The sequence below is a fragment of the Miscanthus floridulus genome, chromosome 18, assembly GCF_019320115.1.
Source record: "Miscanthus floridulus cultivar M001 chromosome 18, ASM1932011v1, whole genome shotgun sequence".
NCBI classification, from domain to species: Eukaryota; Viridiplantae; Streptophyta; class Magnoliopsida; order Poales; family Poaceae; genus Miscanthus; species Miscanthus floridulus.
Window position 1 is genome coordinate 16,650,375 of NC_089597.1, and position 20,792 is coordinate 16,671,166.

General features: G+C 45.8%; 1 protein-coding gene and 2 pseudogenes across 1 annotated transcript; 1 reads left to right on the top strand and 2 right to left on the bottom strand.

The window, feature by feature from the left end:
• Positions 1–290: 290 nt before the first annotated feature.
• On the bottom strand, positions 291–1,076 carry LOC136523360 (uncharacterized). Its single transcript, XM_066517066.1, has one exon. It carries the CDS (start codon positions 1,074–1,076, stop codon positions 291–293), a length of 786 nt encoding a protein of 261 aa, XP_066373163.1.
• Positions 1,077–1,125: 49 nt separating this feature from the next.
• On the top strand, positions 1,126–4,138 carry LOC136523361 (uncharacterized; annotated as a pseudogene).
• Positions 4,139–6,898: 2,760 nt separating this feature from the next.
• On the bottom strand, positions 6,899–14,714 carry LOC136523362 (meiosis-specific protein PAIR2-like; annotated as a pseudogene).
• Between the last annotated feature and the right edge of the window lie 6,078 nt (positions 14,715–20,792).

The window sequence follows — 20,792 nt, forward strand, 5'->3', positions numbered from 1 at the left end:
CCAGCTTAGAAATAAGAACCGAGAAACTCTGTGCGAGTGACATGTAGATCATATATTAATACTGAAGAACTAACTACTATATAGGTGAGCTGAGAGCTAGACTATAAGGATCTTTGTAGCCAGGAGCCAGCTATATTATTAGCTTGCTCTTCGTAGGAACGAGTGTCCGTAGGTTGTGAGTGTGAGAAGGCACAATATCATATAATTAAATAGAATAGGGCCTTAAAAAATACATTAAATTTTTTTTGAGGGGAAATAATATACAGTAATAAAAACACTTGAACTTGGCCTCATGCACGTGGATAGGCCCAGTCGACCCGCAGTTTACGGTCGCCGACGTGATGACCATTGAGCTTGTCGACGGCCTCCTCGGCGTGCTCCCGCTCCTTGAACGCCACATAGCCGAAGCCAGCGCTGCCGGGCGGCGCGAGAATCGTCGTGATAACGGACATCCGGAGCGGCCCGAACCGCTGGAAGAGCCGCTCCAGGTCCCGCTGGTCAAGGCTCGACGGCAGGTTGGTCACTCGCACGAAGCGCCGCAAGGCGTCCCGGCGGCGGTGGCTCGCCGCCCCCGCCGCCGCGTGCCGGCCGGGGCCGCACCCCGCTCTGCAGGTTTTGCAGACGCGCCCGTCCATGTAGTTCCAGGCGCAGAAGTACTCGTTGTGCCATCTCGCCGTGCCGCAGATGAAGCAGGTTTGCCGCTCGTCGTCAGTGTCGTCGTCACGGCGACATGATGCCGTCGCGGCGGCGGCGCGTTCCTGCTCTTGCTCTCCCGGCGGCTCCTTCCTCTGTGCAGCCGCCTCGTCGGCGGCCGTATCCTCCACCTTCTGCTGGCCCTCGCCGGCAGCATTGCGCGCGGCGGCCGGCGGCGGTTGGATCGGCACGTGGTTCAATTCACCTTGCAGTTGCCCTGGGTGGTCTGTTGTCTTCGCGGTCTTCTTCACGGTTGTCGTTAACGACGCTCCGGTCATCATCATCTTCTTCGTTGTCGTTAACGACGCTCCGGTCATCGTCATCTTCTTCCTCTTCCTCCTCGTCTTACGGTTCTTCCTAGGCGTTCCCGCGTCGTTGGTCATGGATCTCCTTTTCGTCAATCGTCACCCGACCCTTCCTGCTGGTACAACAATGGCATCCAACACAATAGGGAAAGAGTCAGATACTCAGATGCGTTTATTTGGAGGACGGTAATACCCTTTTCTTTCTTTATATCGTCCGTCGTTTCCGTTTTCCACCACCCAAAGACTCTGCTCTCCGAAGAAAAGGAAGGAAACATTGTTGTAAAGCTCCAAATCAAATCAAAAAGAGCTCTAAATCGAATAAAAGACAGCATATGATTTTTCCTCATGACTTTTGTTTCAAAAAAAAAATTCCTCATGTCTCCCCCGCAATATAAAATTCTTAGTAATCCACAGAGTGCAAACAAGACCCCACTTAACATGTCAGCTCTGCCATTCCAAAATAGCCTATCTCTGCCCTCCCTCACCCCCTCTAATTTCCGTATCTAATCTAAGAATCTAAATTTAACCATAATGTCACCTCTATTTTTCGTATTTAAGATCTAGATTTATCCATAATTTATCCTCAGGTTAGTTAAGCTCATCTACGTTTGAGGTATATAATTTTTTATTTATATTCTTTGTTACAACACACATGTATATTTCTTAGCCTAATATTGAAGACCCAAAATCTCATCCTCATTTTTTTCTACTATATAACTCAACGCAACTACCCAGACAGTGAAAAGAAATTCCATCCCGCTTATTTTACATCCTAGACCACACCCACGCCCTTTTGTGTCTCATATGTGACAGTGACTTATGACCCATGATCATATACGAGTTAAAACAAATCGTGTCTAGCGATGATTGATATGTTGTCTGATTGTAAAACGTATTCGATCACGTTCTCTATGATCCAGACTCATGATCCGTGCTTATACGAGGGTGAAATTCTAGCAATGCTATGAAATTCGATTTCTATATGTATTTGATTCCGTTGCAATGTACGTGCACATTTGCTAGTTATTACTAAACCAGTTTATGTTGTATACGGTCGGGAACTTCCCTTTTATTTGTACTGTATCTCTCCGTACGTTATTACTTGTACATGGAAAGCACGAGTCTGCGTAGTCAAAGTTTGATCATACCTTCTTATCTGCTGCAATTCAAGCGTTTGTATAGCGAGCGAATTCTTTTTTCTTTCTTTCTTTATTTACGAATTTGCTTTGTGTATTCTAGTCTTGTGATGACCATGAAAAGGCGCAAGGCGCCGGACGGGACCGCGGAACCCTGCTCGGGGGTCGGCGGCGGCGATCACCTCAGCAGCCTTCCCGACGAACTGATCGGGCGAATCCTCTCCTTCCTGCCCACCCCGCAAGCCGCGCTCACGGCCCAGATGTCGCGGCGATGGCGGCGAGCCTGGGCGCACGTCTCCGCCCTGAACCTGTCGGTCCGGGACTGCGTGCGGAGAGGGAAGGGGCCCCGGTTCTGCGCCCTCGCCACCGCGGCGCTCGCCCGGTTCCCGACGCCCGGCATCCCCGCCATCTCCGTCGAGGTCGACCACCACATCTACCTCGTCGACGAGTGGTACGGCCGGGCGATGGCGCGCGCGGTCGGGTCCGTGCGCGTCGCGTCGCTGCGGGGGCTGAGCTTACTGCGCCTCCCTCCCTGCACGCACGCGGAGGCGCTGGACGTGACTGCACCGCGCACCACGCTTGCGCTCCCCGAGGCGGACCTGGCGTTCGGCAGGCTGGCCGAGCTGAGCCTCTCGCTGCTGCAGCTGGGCGGCGCGCGCCCCCTGGACGAGTTCCTGGCGTCGTGCTGCCCCCGGCTGAGGACGCTGCGGCTGCGCCGCGTCAGGGGGCACTCCGTGCGCCGGCTCGCCCTCCGCACGGGCGCGCTCGAGGTGCTCGACCTCGACACCGTCGACGACCTGGCAACCCTGGACGTGGTGGCCGCCAAGCTCCGGTGCCTGAGCGTGCGCTCCTGCTTCCGCCTCGCAACAGACGGCGACGGCGGCGAGGTGACCGTCTCGGCGCCGCGGATCGAGGCGGTTTGCTGGTACCGCAGCTACCCGGAGCAGCTCACCTTCCGCGACGGCGGCCTGGCACACGTCCGCCGGCTCGCCGGCCCGCTCAAGATCCCGACGTTCGGACGGTGGGGCCAGTTCGACGCCCCGTACACCACGCAGCTCCTGCGCCCTCGCCGTCGACCAGCTCGACATGGAGCTCGTGGTGCCGGACGAGATGGCTCTGCTCAACTGGCTCGGCGCCCCTGCAGAGGCGCGCGCGACGTGCGAGGACCTGATCCGCCACGTGCCGGCGCTGCCCTGTGTCCGCGTGCTCTCGCTGAAGATCCGGTGGGGGTTCGGCGGCGGCGGCGGCGTCGCGCCACGCCTGGCCTCCTTCCTCTCGCGAACGCCGAGCTTAACGAGGCTCCGCATCGATGCGAGCCCCTACTGCCTCACCGTCTATGTAAGTTGTTCATTCACGCAACGAACTCGATAGATCTTCATCTTGGGTTATATTATTACGGTAAGAGTGCATTTGAACCCGGCCTGTTGATCTCAGGAGGGCGAAGAGGCGGCGCCGCCGCCGCCGCGAGGAAAGCAGCAGCAGTGGAAGAGGAGTGACGTCAGCGCGGATGAACAAAGCAGGGTTCGTCTCGACGGCCTTCGCGAGATGAGCGTCGACGGGCTCAAAGGCACGGACAGCGAAGAGCACAGGCTCGTACAACTCTTGCTCGCCAGCGCGCCGCCGTCGCTGGAGAGGATGTCCCTCACGTTCCGTGACGCGGCGGCGTCCATTGTCGATGAGATCGCCACCGAGATCCCGGTTCACTTTCCCATGGCGACCGGGCGCTGGGATCGCTGCACGACGAGCGTGCTCACGTGGACCAGGGTGACGACTGCACAGCCAGAGCACCAACTGTTCTAACAGATCCAACATGCACGTCCTAGCCCGGTGTCATAGCTCGAGATGAACCATGCCAAGTCTAACATGCATGGATAGTGTCAAAGCCTGGAAGCTCGCTTCCGTTTCTGATTTGTGAAACAGTACAGAGGTATTTGCATGCATGCATGATTTATCTGAAAGTTGATCTCAAATGTTTTACATGCATGTTTTCCCTGGCTAGTTCGGTCGTAGAACAACACTCTTGTTGTAGCATTAAGCACCGTAGCATATACTACTACTATATATGGACAACCAGCCGCCTCGCCGGCACTGGTGCTGTATGTGGCAGTAAACCAAGTCCAAGTTCAAATGAAAATCCCAATTGGACTGACCTTATTTGAAAAGGCTAATTTACTGCAGCTCCTGGACGGACACAAATGTTTGTCAAAGCACCAACAGAAAACAAAACAGTTCGACCAGATAGAAACATACGTTGCAACTGTATACAACTCCTCGTATGTAACGAACGAACACACAACATAGGAAATGCATTCACAAGTCCGGATCATAGTAGGAATAGAGTCCCACATCGCCCTGAAGCAGTAACTCCCCGACAGAGTACAATTGAACAAGGCCAGAGCCAATCAATGCTTTGTCTGAGCGCTACCTAGCAGCCTTCCACCGTGCTTGCCTGCTGCGGGAAGAGACTCCCAGACACGAAGGATAGGGGATTGTCCTAAAAAAAAGTGTAGACAAACTTGATAATCATCGAGTAAGAAACAGCATTTTTTTATTTTTTTTTTATTTTTGAGAATAGAAACAGCACAATCGGAAGACTCGGCTTACTCGTACCTCGGAAATATTCCTTAGCCTTGTCTCCTTGGCGTCATCCTATATAATGGGGGGAACCACAAGCAGTAACACGAAGAGACTCCCAGACACGAAGGATAGGGGATTGTCCGAGCGCGGGCGCTCCCACCCAGGCCGGAACAGCCACGCCGGTCCTAGGCGACCGGCGCGCGGCGCCACCCACCCCACCCGTCCGGGCCCCGCTGCACTCGGCCCCGCCCGGTCAGCCACCGGCATCACGGAGGGAGCAGCCCGCGGGTCGTACGGCGACGAGACCGGTCATCGGATGCGCGATCCGGCGGCCAGCAGTAGAGCCGTCAACGTGGCCGGGGCAAGGGCCTCCCGAGGCCGGCGGCTCTCTTGGGGAGTAATTTTGGGTTTTCTATGCACATTATTTCTATAATTTGGAACGAATGGAGCACTACCCAAATCCCAAATCTGCTCTATTACGAAAATACTTCCATATACACCTAGCTTCGTGCTGGATTCAACAGGTTTCAACATGAGTCATATAAATGGAAGTTTCAGAGTTCCTATAAAGAAGGGAATATTTGATTCTTGCATTTTATTACACTATAAGCAACGATCCAAGCATTTTACATTGAGCTTATTCAACAAGTACAAGAGAGGAACACAAACAAGTTGATTAATGTGAGGATGTCCACGCTCGTAGAGGCTAGATTTGGACCACCAGGCAGTTGCATATGCAGATCAGTGCGGTGAACACAAAATGCCTGCTCGAAAATGGATCTCCGATCCGTGACTCCAGACCCGGTTCAGTCACGACCCGGCCGACAAACAAATTTCGTATACATAGGTACTTACCATATGTTAAAGTTTTCCGGACAAGCAAATAGAACTGAGCACACACACAACGGCAAAAAAAAAAAAAAAAAAAAAAAAAAAGTGCAGCATAAGTTGTTTCTTTGAGCAAAGATATAAGTTTACTGCATTTTATGTTTCCAATTTTCAGATACAGCAAAGCTTGAGCTTATCTACACAACCAGCTAGGAATGCAACTTAGCTTTTTGCAAAGTCACTTCGATGCGACATCACGAGTCGGACACTAAACTGTAACTGTTCGGTAACCAGAAGCAGCTATCACACACACAAAGAGCATCAAAAGGTTCATGGCGTCTGGACCTTTCAATCGGCGGTGCTACATGCTTGCCGTCCAATTCCACAACTGGCTTGCCAAACATCCACAAGCAATTGCCATTTTGCAGATGCAGAGATAGACAGACAGCCAGACAATTAGAAACGTCTGAAACATGCAGGGCAAGGAACATCGATAAGCCTTCATCAACGAGCTCAATGTATTGGACGCCAACAAGTGAGAAGTGACAGCCCCACGAATACAGCAATGGAGGCTAGGACCCTAGAAATTTGACCTTTCACAGGCCACATCCTGAATAGTCTACACCTGTGTATTCTTATTGCCCAAAGTAAGAAAAAGGGCTGGCCACCACATCAGTATACCGTGTACAAAAAACCATGGTCACTAATTATCGTATAATTGGATAGAAAATCAGAGTTGGACGGTTGGAACATTAGTGTACATTGCGAAAAATGAAAAGAATGCCTGCTCGGCATCACTGGAAAAGTATGCCGCAATCAGTAAGCAAAATCTGGAAGGGGCAAGGACGATGACTAACTACTAGCATGCACATCCCGCTTCTCTGCTCAGTCTCAGGGACAGGATCCGCAACCCTCTAGAAGTAACGGAAGAGCAGAAAAAAGAAGGGTGTAAATAACTAAACTGGGAAATTAGCAGTAATTAGCAGCAGGTAGCTGTTTCATCTTTCTGAAATAATGGAATGTAATATAGTGAAAACATGTGTGGAAGCATTTACTAATAGACACAAATCATCACAGCTTAAACCAAGTACAAAGCATTAGCCCAGTTCTAGCCTACTACAAAGTTTACCTTTTTTTGAACGCAAACTACAAAGTTTACCTGTTATAAGCATCTATTGTTTTTCAGATATGTGAAGAGTAATGACATTAATTACTAGCCATAGTTTTTTACTCCTTCATCGAAAGCTACTAGATATCTATGACAATTTTATCATTAGAGAAGAAATATCTCCCCCAGATTACAGCAATACAGCTAGAGATCTTACAGCTATGTCAGAGAGTGGAGTGTGGAGAAGCTGTTCATTCAAGTCGCCTCCTTTTGGCCTCCTTTGCATCTCCCTGAGCAGAGACCCTGTTGACCTTCCCTTCTTCTTCAGTTGTTAGATAGTACAGATTGTTGCTCTTATCTTGAATGGCAACCCCTCTCCGTTCCAATCCGTCCTTATGCACAAGTGTGCAAGTTTTTCCATAAAAAGTGATTCTATATCCAGCCTTGTCCAACGAAGGCCCTGACATCAGATTGTCCTGTATGCTTTCACAACATAAGACATCATTAAGCACCAATTTCCCTGCTTTAAACTTTCCCCTGTGGCTTGACCAGATGGTTCCCTTTGCAGTTTGAAAAGGTCGCTTGTCATTTCTAACATTGGTTCGCAGCGAAACATCAGGCACTAAGTGCTGTGCACATCCTGTGTCTACGAGCCATGTCTGCATGCAAAAATAAGAGCTAAGTCAGCCCCTTTGATGGCAGGATAACCACTACCACCAGTAGCTCTTCTTGTCCCAACACCTCTCATGCCCAAATTGTCAAACTAGCCAGCAACACATTATTACATAGAGGGTGGTGACTAAGGAACTAACGGAGCATTGGTGGTGGAGAGAAAAAATACACTAGCACGTAAGTAAAATGAGTTCACCCTTTCCAAAGTCTTTATACAGCCGAGAAGGTTCTCAAAGACAGACTTGCCCCCTAAGTGCAGGACGTTCTTAGACCATTTATAGCGGGGTAATACAGTCAGTTCGTTAGAGGGAAGTAGACAAGCAGTCATTGACGCCTGTCGATCGAAACCTTATTATGCCGTCAATGCCGGGGCCCTACACTCCTAATGCTTGCTTCTTAATTTCATTCTTAGTTTAGTTTCTTTTACATACATGCGTGATGTCTAAAGAGCTAACATAAATTATCTGGGATAGGATAGTCACATTCTGATTTCCAGGTACAGCTCTTTAATTCCTGTGCCAAACTTGAAGCCTAGCTTGGAGACATAAGTGAGTAGTGCTTAGTCATCAATGAAGACGATGCAATCTGAAAGCATAAACTGAGAAATAATCCTGCTTGTTATTATATATCTACAAGCCATAACCAAATAGTACACGACTACCTTTAATCTACCCAAATACTGTCGAGGGGGTGCATCGTCCGTAGAGCCATCGTCCATGCTCGTGCGGCTGGAGCGCCGACCGGAGACGCCGCAGCCCACGGGGCCAAGCAGCAAGCTCCATCGTGGCACCAACAACGGCCTTTATCGTCCGTCGGCGTCATGGGTATGAGCGGTAGCATCTGTCAGCACACAGCAGGGACTAGGAATTGGAGAATATTATAGAACAGAGGATTGGATCATTGAATCTGGGGTTCCAAACTAGAATGTTTAGAGTAAAATTTGTACAGTTTCCTGATACCCCCAAATGAGCGTTCACAGGCCCTATTACCCATTGGTTACCCACGCCCTGTTGGACATTACCTGTCGGTGATGGGTCATTTGCGGGTACGGGGATGGATCACCCGCGGTGTCCCAGATGGCATCGCTAATTAGTCTTCGCTAGCATACACAGAAGGCAGAGACGAGAAGGACATCATATACCGGTTGTAACTCTGTAAGTGGCACTACAACATTGTGAAGCAGTAGTACAACTACCAGTGGCTCTAGGCTAGTCCTAAGTAGAGGCAGTCTCCTGGATTGCACCATCACATCTACCATGTGTAGCTCTTCGTGTCCCAACACCTCTCATGCCCAAATTGACAAACTAGCCAACAACACATTGTTACATAGATGTTGGTGACTAATGGATCCTGCATTGGTGGTGGAGACGAGAGAGAAGAAACATACTAGTACTACGTAAGTAGAATGAGTTCACCCTTTTTGGTGTTTTTATTTATACACCTTGAGAAGGTTCTCAAAGACTAACTTACCCCTAAGATTAGCAAGTTCTTAGGCCATTTATTATAGCCCTGACTGGAGGGATAATATAGTCATTTTTCTAGAGGAAAGTAGTCATTGGCGTCTACAATTCAACACCTTAATTATGCCGTAAATGTCGGGCCCTGCACTCCTACTTCATTTTTTGGGTTTTCATGGCCTATAGTCCCCGGCCGTCGAAGCACGAACTACTTGAAATCATGAAAATTTCATCCTTAATCTAGGCTTTTTTTACATGATTCAATGGCTAATATAATTATACGATTTCTGAGTATAACTCTTTAATTCCTATGCCTAAATTGAATACGAGGGAGTGCTGCTTAGTCGTCAATCAATCCGAAAGCATAAACTCAAATAATAATCTGGCTTATTATTATATCTACAAACCATAACCAAATAGTACACGACTACTCCAAATTAAAGCTAAGGATTGCGTGATTTCATCACATCTATAATTAATTAATGAAGAATAAATGTCCCAATTCATGAATGGTAACGGACTAACAAGTTGTCAAAGAAAGCCAGCTACTGTACTGAACTGGCATAGCCGACTCCTCTAAAGGGCACGGGAGGAATGGAGCTTTGAACCACAACCATGGCTATTACAGGTTCGTGCAGCGTAGGTAGCCAGAAGCAGACAAGAGAGACTGCTATCAATTCTGGTAATTTCTTCACGAAATGCAAATGGACATAGGAACAATAATGAAGATATATAGTAATTGGCAGGTTTATTGTTTGGATCCGACCAACAAAGAAGCATGCCGCCCTGTTCGCTTGGCTTATAGGCCGTACTTTTTCAGCCAACGAATATTATTTTTCTCTCATAACAAATCAGCCAACGGTACTTTCAGCCATGGCTTATTAGCCAAGCGAACAGGGCAATTGAATTTCATTGAAGGGATTAAACAGGATTCAGGCTAAAATTCTTAAGGTCAATGCATCCCATCCTCTCTGCGCTGAGTTCTTTACCACCTGATGAGTATACAGGTAGCCGGTCTTCCTTCTTCACCTCCCTCAAGTTACGCATTATGGCTTCATCATAGCAAATGTGATGTGTCGCACCGGAGTCAAGCATAAATTTAAACTTCTTCTGTGAGGTGCAAAGCACATATCCAAATCTTCTTCCAGAAAGCTGCACCTGAAACTTCAACAACTGTTAGCTAAATTTCAGATATAAGACGAGCAGGTAGAGTATACAGCTCATCATCCTAGTTTAGATTCTCCATTTGAATGGATCACTGAAAACATAGCTCAAGCACAGTTCAAAACAAGTGTAGGAGAAGGCAACCAAAAGTTATCTAATGTAAATCAGACCACAGGGCTTTTCAGAGAATTATGAAGACAAATTCCTATAACAAACCACATATCCTGCAGAAATGTGGTTATTCACTCTCTGATTACAAAAAGAGTAACTATGTATAATAGAAAGGAAACTAATATTACTAGGTTGGTTCCAAAAACACGCTAAGAAAGGCTTAAATAACTCCAATAGGTACAACATAGAATCCTAAATTCATAGAATAACACAAGTCAACAACCATTTAGAAACTATGGAAGCAGCTTATCTGATCCAAAAAGCTAACAGAGAAACATGGATGCTTTGATCCATCAAGGATATAATGTCAAAACATTTCGGACAAAAAGAAACCCATGTTATATAGATTTAGGTACTGATATTTATGGTAATAACACATTAGATTGCAAATTAAGGCTATGGCACTATAACTTATATGTACGCTTTGTTTGATGTTCACCTGAGTATCAGAAAAGTCACCATCAATGTCGAAATCATTATCGACCCTCATTTCATCACATCCGCTTTTTGTTATCATCACATGGGTCCAGGACTCCTTTCACCTGAATAAAATAAAAAAAATGTGAGAAGCATAATCTTTGGTCAAATAAAGAAAAACATGTCAAAGCCCTTCTGTCTCACTCTCCTTTTTACCTTCAAAGCTAACACAAGGTGCTTGCTATTGACATTCCCCACTTCCATCTTCAAGGGGTTCTTGTTCCATATATTTATGGCCTCATTTTCAGCACAGGGAGGCTCATAATCCTCAGGCTGCAGACATGGACAATAACAGTGTTAACTTCCACAGAGAATTCGAATAAAAATAGAATTTATTTCCTTATTTGTTGAGATCAAAAGAAGATTATTTGCAGTGGAAGCTCCCAAGAACAATATGCTAAAAATAAACAAACAGAAGAAAAGGTTCTACTTACTGCTACATCATCATAGTATAGCAGCTTCATCAGAACAGTTCTCTGAACATGAGTAAACCATAGCTTCAGCACAACACAATCTATTACAATTTTGTAACATATTACAGAATGTTATAACAAAATACCTCCTCTATATTTGGCTTTGAGTCCACGGTCTTCATAAGTGAAACAAGTGCTCTAATCATCTTACATCCGTACCTCCTGAAAAGTAACAGCCATGTCTGGATATGATCATCATATGTCACAATGGTTACTTTGACACCCAAAAGGAACATTGGACAAACAACCAGAAAACCGTGGAATAATCTACAAGATGCATTAAAGCACCAACAAGGATGAGACCTCAAACCAACTATGATTTAAGATGCATTAAAGCACCAACAAGGATGAGACCTCAAACCAACTATGATTTTGTAAGCCAAGAAAACCATGAATAATTGATGTAAATCTAAATAAATCTAAATTTTATATTCGTGTTTCTAGATACTCATGTACTTTTAGCATAGCCAACAGATAGACACTTAAACCTACATACCTAGTAAATTTCAGCAAATTCATGCACAGAGAAATCATAATACTGAATTGTTTTTGTTTGAAGTTTGTGTTGCCAAGTGCAAACTTCTTTCAAATTGTAACATTCTAGATGCAACACTACTTTAGTACAAAGACTGCACCCTCAAGCAAGAAAATCGGTATCAAGGTAAGAAAGTACTTCATCTGATCAGGTGTTAATTCTGAAGCATTTGGCTTGAATGCGGTGCTTCCATTTTCGCTCCCTGTCCGGCTAATGATCATTGCTATTTCCTCAGAATTTGTGTTCGGGTAGCTAAATGAGACTGTAGGGAAACATTGGCATATAATAAGAAAGTGCGTGACACTTGATCTCAATCCAAACTAATATGCTACATGTTATTGCCCTCAAAATATGCTACAAGTTAGCAAGAGTCCACAGGATGAAACTTACAGGCATACTCCTCAATCATCGGACCTTCCTCCTTCTCGCAGATACAAAAGAGAAGGGTCTTGAGGTATTTCTTTTGTAATGCATCACAGACACCTAAATATTTGTTTGCAAAAGTTGATCAAACAAACAAAATAGAAAAGAGTAGTAATACATTTGTCCATGCAGGTTAGAAAAATAATGGTCAAAGATGTGTGTTACAGACTTACAGTCTCACAGATCATGTCATGTACAAAACAAGTATAATGCAACAAATTATTTTTCGGAAGTAAACAAGATAGGTAGTAATCACAAATAGTTGACTCATTAAATGAGCTCAGGACATTCTTCACCTTTCTCCATCCAATCTACGAGTCTCACCAAGTCATGATCCACTGGCATAAGCTTCTGATTCTTCACCTCTGCATCAAGAAAAGTGTTTGAGGTAAAAATTTCACATCAGCTGTAGATTTTGAATATAGGCATTGGGTTTGAAGTTATTGCTAATTCTGACCTGGTGATAGAACTGACTTTTCACTGAAACATTTCTCATGAAATAGGCCTCTTATGTAGCATACTCCCTCTGTCCCCTTTTGTTTGTCGTCGTAGCAGCTCAATTAAATGTCTACATGCACTCAATGCTGCATGCATCTGTACATAGGGTGTCTCCAGGTTCACTGAATCATTGCTGCACTTGGACCAACGCTAAAACGACTTAGATATCGGGACAGAGGGAGTATGTGATATATGGCAATCCGAAGTAGATTCCTGGTCTGTTTGATAAAATTAACATAACAGTTACAAAGCAGGCTATGTCGTGATTTCATCAAACTAGATAGGTATTAAGAGAAAATGGTTAAGGAATTGAACACCCATAAACTCATTAAAAATTTAGTTCATTGCCCAAAAGACAAAAAAAAAATGGACAACAATGTTCACCCAAAAAACAAAAACATCACGAGCTGTGTCTTTCAAATAGTGAAACGCGACATATAGGGGACTTGCTTTTCTCAAACAGTATGCTACTAGAGCATTTTCAAGAACATACATAAGAGGTTTTTTTATGATGTGGATCACTATGTTATTGAACCCAATACCATTGCACATTCAGAATGCTAACCAAAATAGATATTAAGAAACAGAAAGCAAAATACTACAGACAAGATGCAACTGGATGATCATAGAAAAGGGTATAGGAGATGGCAAATAATAGTTATCTAATTGGAAGCAAACCATAGAGATTTTCAAGTAAATATAAGGCAGTCAAACTTCTGTAACAAACCAAACATACTGCAGTCACTGAACTATTACTAATAATGCGTGTTGTTCGTGCAAATTAGTCACATTCTAATTACCAAAACCATATACATAGGATTAAAATTAATAATACTATACCACTCTAGGAAAGGCTTAAACGATCATATGATTGCCCCAAGTACACCACAGAATTAACAATCTAGAATGCCAAGGCCAAGAACCAATTAGAAACTGTAGAAAAAGAGTTCATGATCCCAAAAACTATGGCAGAAATATGTACTGCTTGGTTCAAACACAAAGTAGAAACTAAATTAAAATATATCCAGCTGCTAGACACATGGGCACTGGTACTGTTAAAGTTAATAAAAGTTGTGCTGATGTTCAAAGCATATTTGGACATAAATGTATCTCCAAAGCAGCAGAAATTAATCACAGAGACGTGCTCCTAAATATCACTGAAATTTAGCATGATGCAAGGCTAAATTAATAAAACGCAAACTGAGTGAGTATTCAATTGATTGACAACTTTAGAGGCTTCTAGCGAAACAGTTTGTGACCATTAGAACGACTAATTTCTCCAAAAAATAATTGAACCGACTAAAAACCATGTATGCAAAGCAATTTGATGGGATGTACATCTATGCATCGCCCAGACCGGTGGAATCAAAACGAAAATGAACGGGCGTGTACTGCCCAACAACCATGTCAAGACGAATCGAAGATTTACTCACTCCCAATGTTGAGAATCGCCGAAATCAACTGCTTAAGCAGAAAAACAACTCGATATAATTCGCTCAAGAGCTAGAAATTTTCGAAACCACAGAAATCAGACCATAAACCTGGCGAAATGCGGACCAATTTTACGCGAAATCGAGCGCGAACCAAATATTGGACTCTCCCTGAGTGATGTTCCGAATGTGCCAACGGATTCGAACAAGCAAGCAGGTAGCGCAACATACATCCCAAAATCCCAAATCAATGTGCATCCATCTGAAGAGCTCAAACTTATGCACAGAATCGAGAGTGCTTCACTGAGAGAAGTAGGAACCAACTCAATTCGATCAATCCAGAAGCTATTGACGCGTGCAGTGTGCTGCGAACCGATCAACTGAATTCGAAGTTTAGAATCATCCGAAGCAGTAAAGAGACACCCAAACCAAACCGCTCAAGCAGAAAATGGCACTCGAATCGGCACACGAAATGGGGAAAACTTAGACGAACCCACTAATGAAGACTAGCAAACGCAAACCAACTCGATACGCGAGCACGGCGGTGCTCGAACCAACCCAAATCGAACCAAAATGCTCGTGATCAAACCCTCCGGCAAACAGCGCCCGGAAAATTCTAAGAGAACGTCTCGATCGAACACCCCGATTCGATCGGGTGCGGATTCCAGAGCGGCCCGAACCCGCGAGAATCGCACGAAATCGAAGCGGAGAAGGGCGAGGAGACTTACGAGTAGAAGCATACGGTCCGCCATATCACTCTCCTCCATCTTCTGAGCCACCACCTGTACCCGAACAGCGCAACCACGATGAGGGCACACACACGCCTAGAATCGCAGAACAAACACCATGGAGGAGGCTGAGAGCTCACCATTCTCCCGCGCCTGCGTTGCGTGCGCCGCGGCGGGGGGGGGGGGGGGTTGGTTGGGGAGGGAGAGGAGGGTGGTAGCTGGTAAGACCGACTCCAACGGACTAGCCAAACCCAAAAATAAGTCTTGTATAGTGTTTTTGTCCATCAAAAAACGGCTCCAACGGATGACCCATCCACGCGACGCACTTTGCCTGTCAACCCAAGCGAAACGCAAAAAAGCGTCGCTCTGTGCTCGCTACGCAAATCTCCGATGGTGGCCGCTGCCACACGCGATGGAGAAGCCGGACCGCTGCCGGAGCTTGAAGCCACCGGAGCGCCACGCCCTCTGCCGCTGAAGCCGCCGTCGCGCCGGGGTCGCTGCATCGTAGTGCTCTGCTTCCTCCCCCTTCTTCCCGCCAGGCTTGGAGTAGAGAGGGAGGAGAGAGGAGAGAGGGGAGAGGGAGCAGAGAACCCAAAGAGGCAAGGCAAGGAAGCAAGGAGGAACTCCAAGATTGGGGGCGACTGGTAAGCAAGAAAGGAAGCTCTTTTCTTTAGTATCACTGGGCAATTGATTTCCGCCGCCATCCATTCCGCTCAATTCTTACCTTCCGCTGCCGCCGCAGATAAGAGCGAGGAGCAGAGGCGCCGTTTTTTTCTCCGATTCCCTCAGCTTCCTGGGGGGGCGAGGTTCGCCGGGCGCGGACGGACGCCGTGATGGCCGGCGTCGACGCCGCCAGGTACGCGCACAGGCCGGCGCACCACGACGTGGCGGCGTGGGACCACGCCGCGCTGCGCCGCGTGCTGGACGCGCTCCCACGGGCGCGCCGGCCCGAGGAGATCCGGACGGAGGCGAACTCCGTTGCCGAGGAGGATGGCGCCGGTGGCTGTCCGTTGCGCCGCCGTCTTGGAGGAGCCGCCCGGACGGAGGATTTTGGGTTCGCTGTTGTTGGAGAAGGAAGTTTTTCGATCCGTGACTCTTTGCCTGTGTGAGACTCAAATCCTCGGATAGGTCTTGTGTTTGCCTTCCCACCGTTGGAGACAGTCTGGTGCGGGATTTGGGGGTACCTATGAACGGGCAACGGCTGACATCTGTAGCCCGCAGGCGTGTGGGGGGGGGGGGGGGGGCGGCGAGAAGCCACTTTCGATGTCCCACCTTGAAATTCGAATTCCGGAGGTACGTGAGGTTGGAGAATTTCCAATATGTGGCGGCATCTTCCCAACTTTTTGGTTAGTAGTAGCGAGTTGTAGGTCATATTTACCGTCAATTCTGTTTATTCGCTTTTATCCATCAATTAATTCATAACTCACTTCATCCATCACAAGATACAAATTCCAATTCTTGAAAAATATGATATCCCATACTCAAGATATTTAATACTACTACATTCGTTCTAAATTGTAGGTCGTTTTGACTTTTCTAGATATATTTATTTTGCTATGCATCTAGAAAAGCTAAAATGACCTACAATTTAGAATGGATTAAGTAGTAGTTAACAATAATATTACTCCATAATTATCATTAACCTTAACACGTGGAGTATATAGTTTCTTTTACTTAGCGGCCAACCACACCCGTGTAGTTCTCCATGGTCAAGCTTTTCACTTATATTGGGTGTATGCTGAGCTTAGTTGACATAATGTTAGTTGGGTGAATATCAAAATTTGATTCCCAAAAAAACTGACTACAAGCTGAAATCCACCTACCACATTAAAAAAATAATTGTCCACATAGATATATCCTCAAAGCACAGCATGTAAGAAGTGGTCGGCGTCGAAAGCAGAAATGACAATATGTTGTTGAGAGAACAACGTGATGCAAAATCAAGCTGTGTATTATCCACCACATCATTCCCTTTGGTGGATATTATGTTGATCGAAAGTTGTGATTTCGGGGCCTAGGCATCAAAACTGACTCAGGGGCAAAACTGACACTATCCGTTCTAAATGTAAGTTGGATTTTTTTTTTACATAAGTTTGACCGTTCATTTTATTAAAAAAATATGCAAATAAATAGAAATACAAATAATAGTAAAAGTTCCTTTGATGATAAAATAAATTAATCATAACAAAATACTCCCTCATTATTGACGCTAGTTAGTTCAAAATTGAACTAACCAACGTCAGATAAATGTGAGCGGAGGTATTAAGTGATAATTACATAGTTTTTTTTAATAAAAGGAATGATCAAAATTGTATCCAAAAGCATTTTTGAACAGAGGGAGTATTTCCTAACTTGACGCTAACTCTAACATTTACATTTGGCACAGGGCCGACTTTGAAATAGCTTCAAGGGATGTAAGTGTAAAATTTGAAAGTTCAAAATCAACGAGTTTTGGATGAACATTCTATTGAGGACCAAATTTGTGAGTATATTAGCATATATGCATAAGTTAATTGCAGTATGATAGATGCAAGGATGGACTTTGGCCGTGTTTGGCCGGGCTCCGCCCGCGGTGCTCCGTTGCGGGAGCCGGAGCCAGAGCTACGAAGCCACAAATCTGGGCTCCTCCTCCGCACGTGCAAAAGGGCTTCGGCTCCTCTGGTGGATGGGCAGAAGCGGCACCTCCGGCCAACGCTTTTGGTGCGGCTCCTCCGCCGGAGCTACCGCGGAGCCAGAGCCGGAGCCCGGCCAAACACGGCCTTTGTAAGATGTCGAAGCTAATGTATACAGTCGGGTGTGTATATAACAGAGATCAACTTTTGTTCACAACAACAACAACAACAAAGCCTTTAAGTCCCAAATAAGTTGGGGTAGGCTAGAGTTGAAACCCAACAGAAACAATCAAGGTTCAGGCACGTGAATAGCTGTCTTCCAAGCACTCCTATCTAAGGCTAAGTCTTTGGGTATATTCCATCCTTTCAAGTCTCCTTTTATTGCCTCTACCCAAGTTAACTTCGGTCTTCCTCTGCCTCTCTTCACGTTACTATCCTGACTTAGGATTCCACTACGCACCGGTGCATCTAGAGGTCTCCGTTGCACATGTCCAAACCATCTCAACCGGTGTTGGACAAGCTTTTCTTCAATTGGCGCTACCCCTAATTTCTCACGTATATCATCGTTCTGAACTCGATCCCTTCTTGTATGCCCGCAAATCCAACGCAACATACGCATTTCCGCGACACTTAGCTGTTGAATATGTCGTCTTTTCGTAGGCCAACATTCTGCACCATACAACATAGCAGGTCTAATCGCCGTCCTATAAAACTTGCCTTTTAGCTTCTGTGGTACCCTTTTGTCACATAGGACACCAGACGCTTGCCGCCACTTTATCCACCCTGCTTTAATTCTATGGCTAACATCTTCATCAATATCCCCGTCCCTCTGTAGCATTGATCCTAAATATCGAAAGGTATCCATCCTAAGCACTACTTGACCTTCCAAACTAACATCTTCCTCCTCCCGAGTAGTAGTGCCGAAGTCACATCTCATATACTCAGTTTTAGTTCTACTAAGTCTAAAACCTTTGGACTCCAAAGTCTCCCGCTATAACTCCAGTTTCTGATTCACTCCTGTCCAGCTTTCATCAACTAGCACTACATCGTCCGCGAAAAGCATATACCAAGGGATGTCCCCTTGTATGTCCCTTGTGACCTCATCCATCACTAAAGCAAACAAATAAGGGCTCAAAGCTGACCCTTGATGTAGTCCTATCCTAATCGGGAAGTCATCCGTGTCTCCATCACTTGTTCGAACTCTAGTCACAACATTGTTGTACATGTCCTTAATGAGCCCGACGTACTTCGTTGGGACTTTATGTTTGTCCAAAGCCCACCACATAACATTCCTTGGTATTTTATCATAAGCCTTCTCTAAGTCAATAAAAACCATGTGTAGGTCCTTCTTCTTCTCCCTATACCGCTTTATAACTTGTCTTATTAAGAAAATTGCTTCCATGGTTGACCTTCCGGGCATGAAACCAAATTGGTTCATAGAGACCCGCGTTATTGCTCTCAAGCGATGCTCGATAACTCTCTCCCATAGCTTTATAGTATGGCTCATCAACTTAATTCCCCGGTAATTTGTACAACTTTGAATATCCCCTTTATTCTTATAGATCGGTACCAATATACTTCTCCTCCACTCATCAGGCATCTTGTTCGATCGAAAAATATGGTTGAACAACTTAGTCAACCATACTATAGCTATGTCCCCGAGGCATCTCCACACCTCGATTGGGATACCATCCGATCCCATCGTCTTACCTCCTTTCATCCTTTTCAACGCCTCTCTGACCTCAGATTCTTGGATTCTCTGCACAAAGCGCCTATTGGTGTCATCAAAAGAGTCATCCAACTAAAAGGTTGTGTCCATATTCTCACCATTGAACAATTTGTCAAAATACTCTTGCCATCGATGTCGGATCTCATCCTCCTTTACCAAGAGATGCTCCCTTTCATCCTTAATGCACTTAACTTGGTTGAAGTCCCGTGTCTTTCTCTCACGAACCCTAGCCATCCTATAAATGTCCTTCTCTCCTTCCTTCATACTCAAATGTTGGTAAAGATCCTCGTATGCTCTACCCTTTGCCACACTTACAGCTCGCTTTGCAGTCTTCTTTACCACCTTGTACTTCTCTATGTTGTCCACACTCCTGTCATGGTACAAGCGTCTATAGCATTCTTTCTTCTCCTTAATAGCCCTTTGGACTTCCTCGTTCCACCACCAAGTATCTTTAGCCTCGCGTCCCCTTCCTTTGGTTACTCCACACACCTCTGAGGCTACCTTCCGAATGTTGGTTGCCATCTTGTCCCACATATTGTTTATGTCGTCTTCTTCCTTCTAAGAGCCCTCTTTGATAACCCTTTCTCTAAATACCTCTGACGTCTCCCCTTTCAGTTTCCACCACTTTGTTCTTTCAATCTTAGCTTGTTTATCCCTACGGGCACGCACCTGAAAACGAAAATCTGCCACCAAAAGCTTATGTTGAGAAACAACACACTCCCCTGGTATCACCTTGTAATCCAAGTATGCTCGTTTGTCCTTTCTTCTTGCGAGGACAAAGTCAATCTGGCTACAGTGTTGTCCGCTATTGAAGGTCACTAGATGAGATTCTCTCTTTCTAAAGAAAGTGTTGGCTATCATCAGGTCAAAAGCTACCGCGAAGTCCAGAACTTCCTCCCCCTCCTGATTCCTACTACCATACCCAAAACCTTCATGAACTGCCTCGAAACCTGCGCTTGTAGTATCTACATGCCCATTAAGATCTCCTCCTATAAAAAGCTTCTCACTACTAGGTATAGCTCTAACTAGGCCATCTAAGTCTTCCCAAAACTGTCTCTTAGCACTCTCGTCGAGGCCTACTTGGGGGGCATACGCACTAATTACGTTCAAGACCATATCACCAATGACAAGCTTGACTAAGATAATCCTATCTCCTTGCCTTCTCACTCCCACCACACCATTCTTGAGGCTCTTATCAATCAAAACTCCTACTCCATTTCTATTCACGACTGTTCCTGTGTACCAAAGCTTGAAACTTGTATTGTCCACCTCCTTCACCTTCTGACCCTTCCATTTAGTCTCTTGAACGCATAATATATTTACACGCCTCCTAGTCGCGGTATCAACTAATTCTCTTAACTTACCTGTAAGTGACCCTACATTCCAACTACCTAAACGGATCCTAGTTGGTTCGACTAGCTTCCTTACCCTTCGCACCCGTCGACTCTGATGCGAAGACCCTTGCTCATTTTTCACTACACCCGGGCACCGATGTAGCGTGCAACTAAGGAAGCGACGACCCGATCCTTGGTTACTTGACACCATGCCCAGATCACGACACGACGTGTCACGGGGGTGATGACCCGGCCCTTGCCCATTTAACACCATACCCGGGTTCCGATATGGCGCGTCGCTAAGAGGGTTACGCCCCAACGATTTTCTTTCGGGTTCCATCTCCATTTAAGTGGCTAAGTTTTTACATTGGCTTGCCACGCCTAACACAACTCTCCTCCTTTACCAGGGCTTGGGACCTGCTATGCTGGGACACCAAAGGCG

What these genes read in the sequence shown, in the direction of transcription:
- LOC136523360 (XM_066517066.1), bottom strand. Translation starts at nt 1,076, where the DNA reads ATGACCAACGACGCGGGAACGCCTAGGAAGAACCGTAAGACGAGGAGG.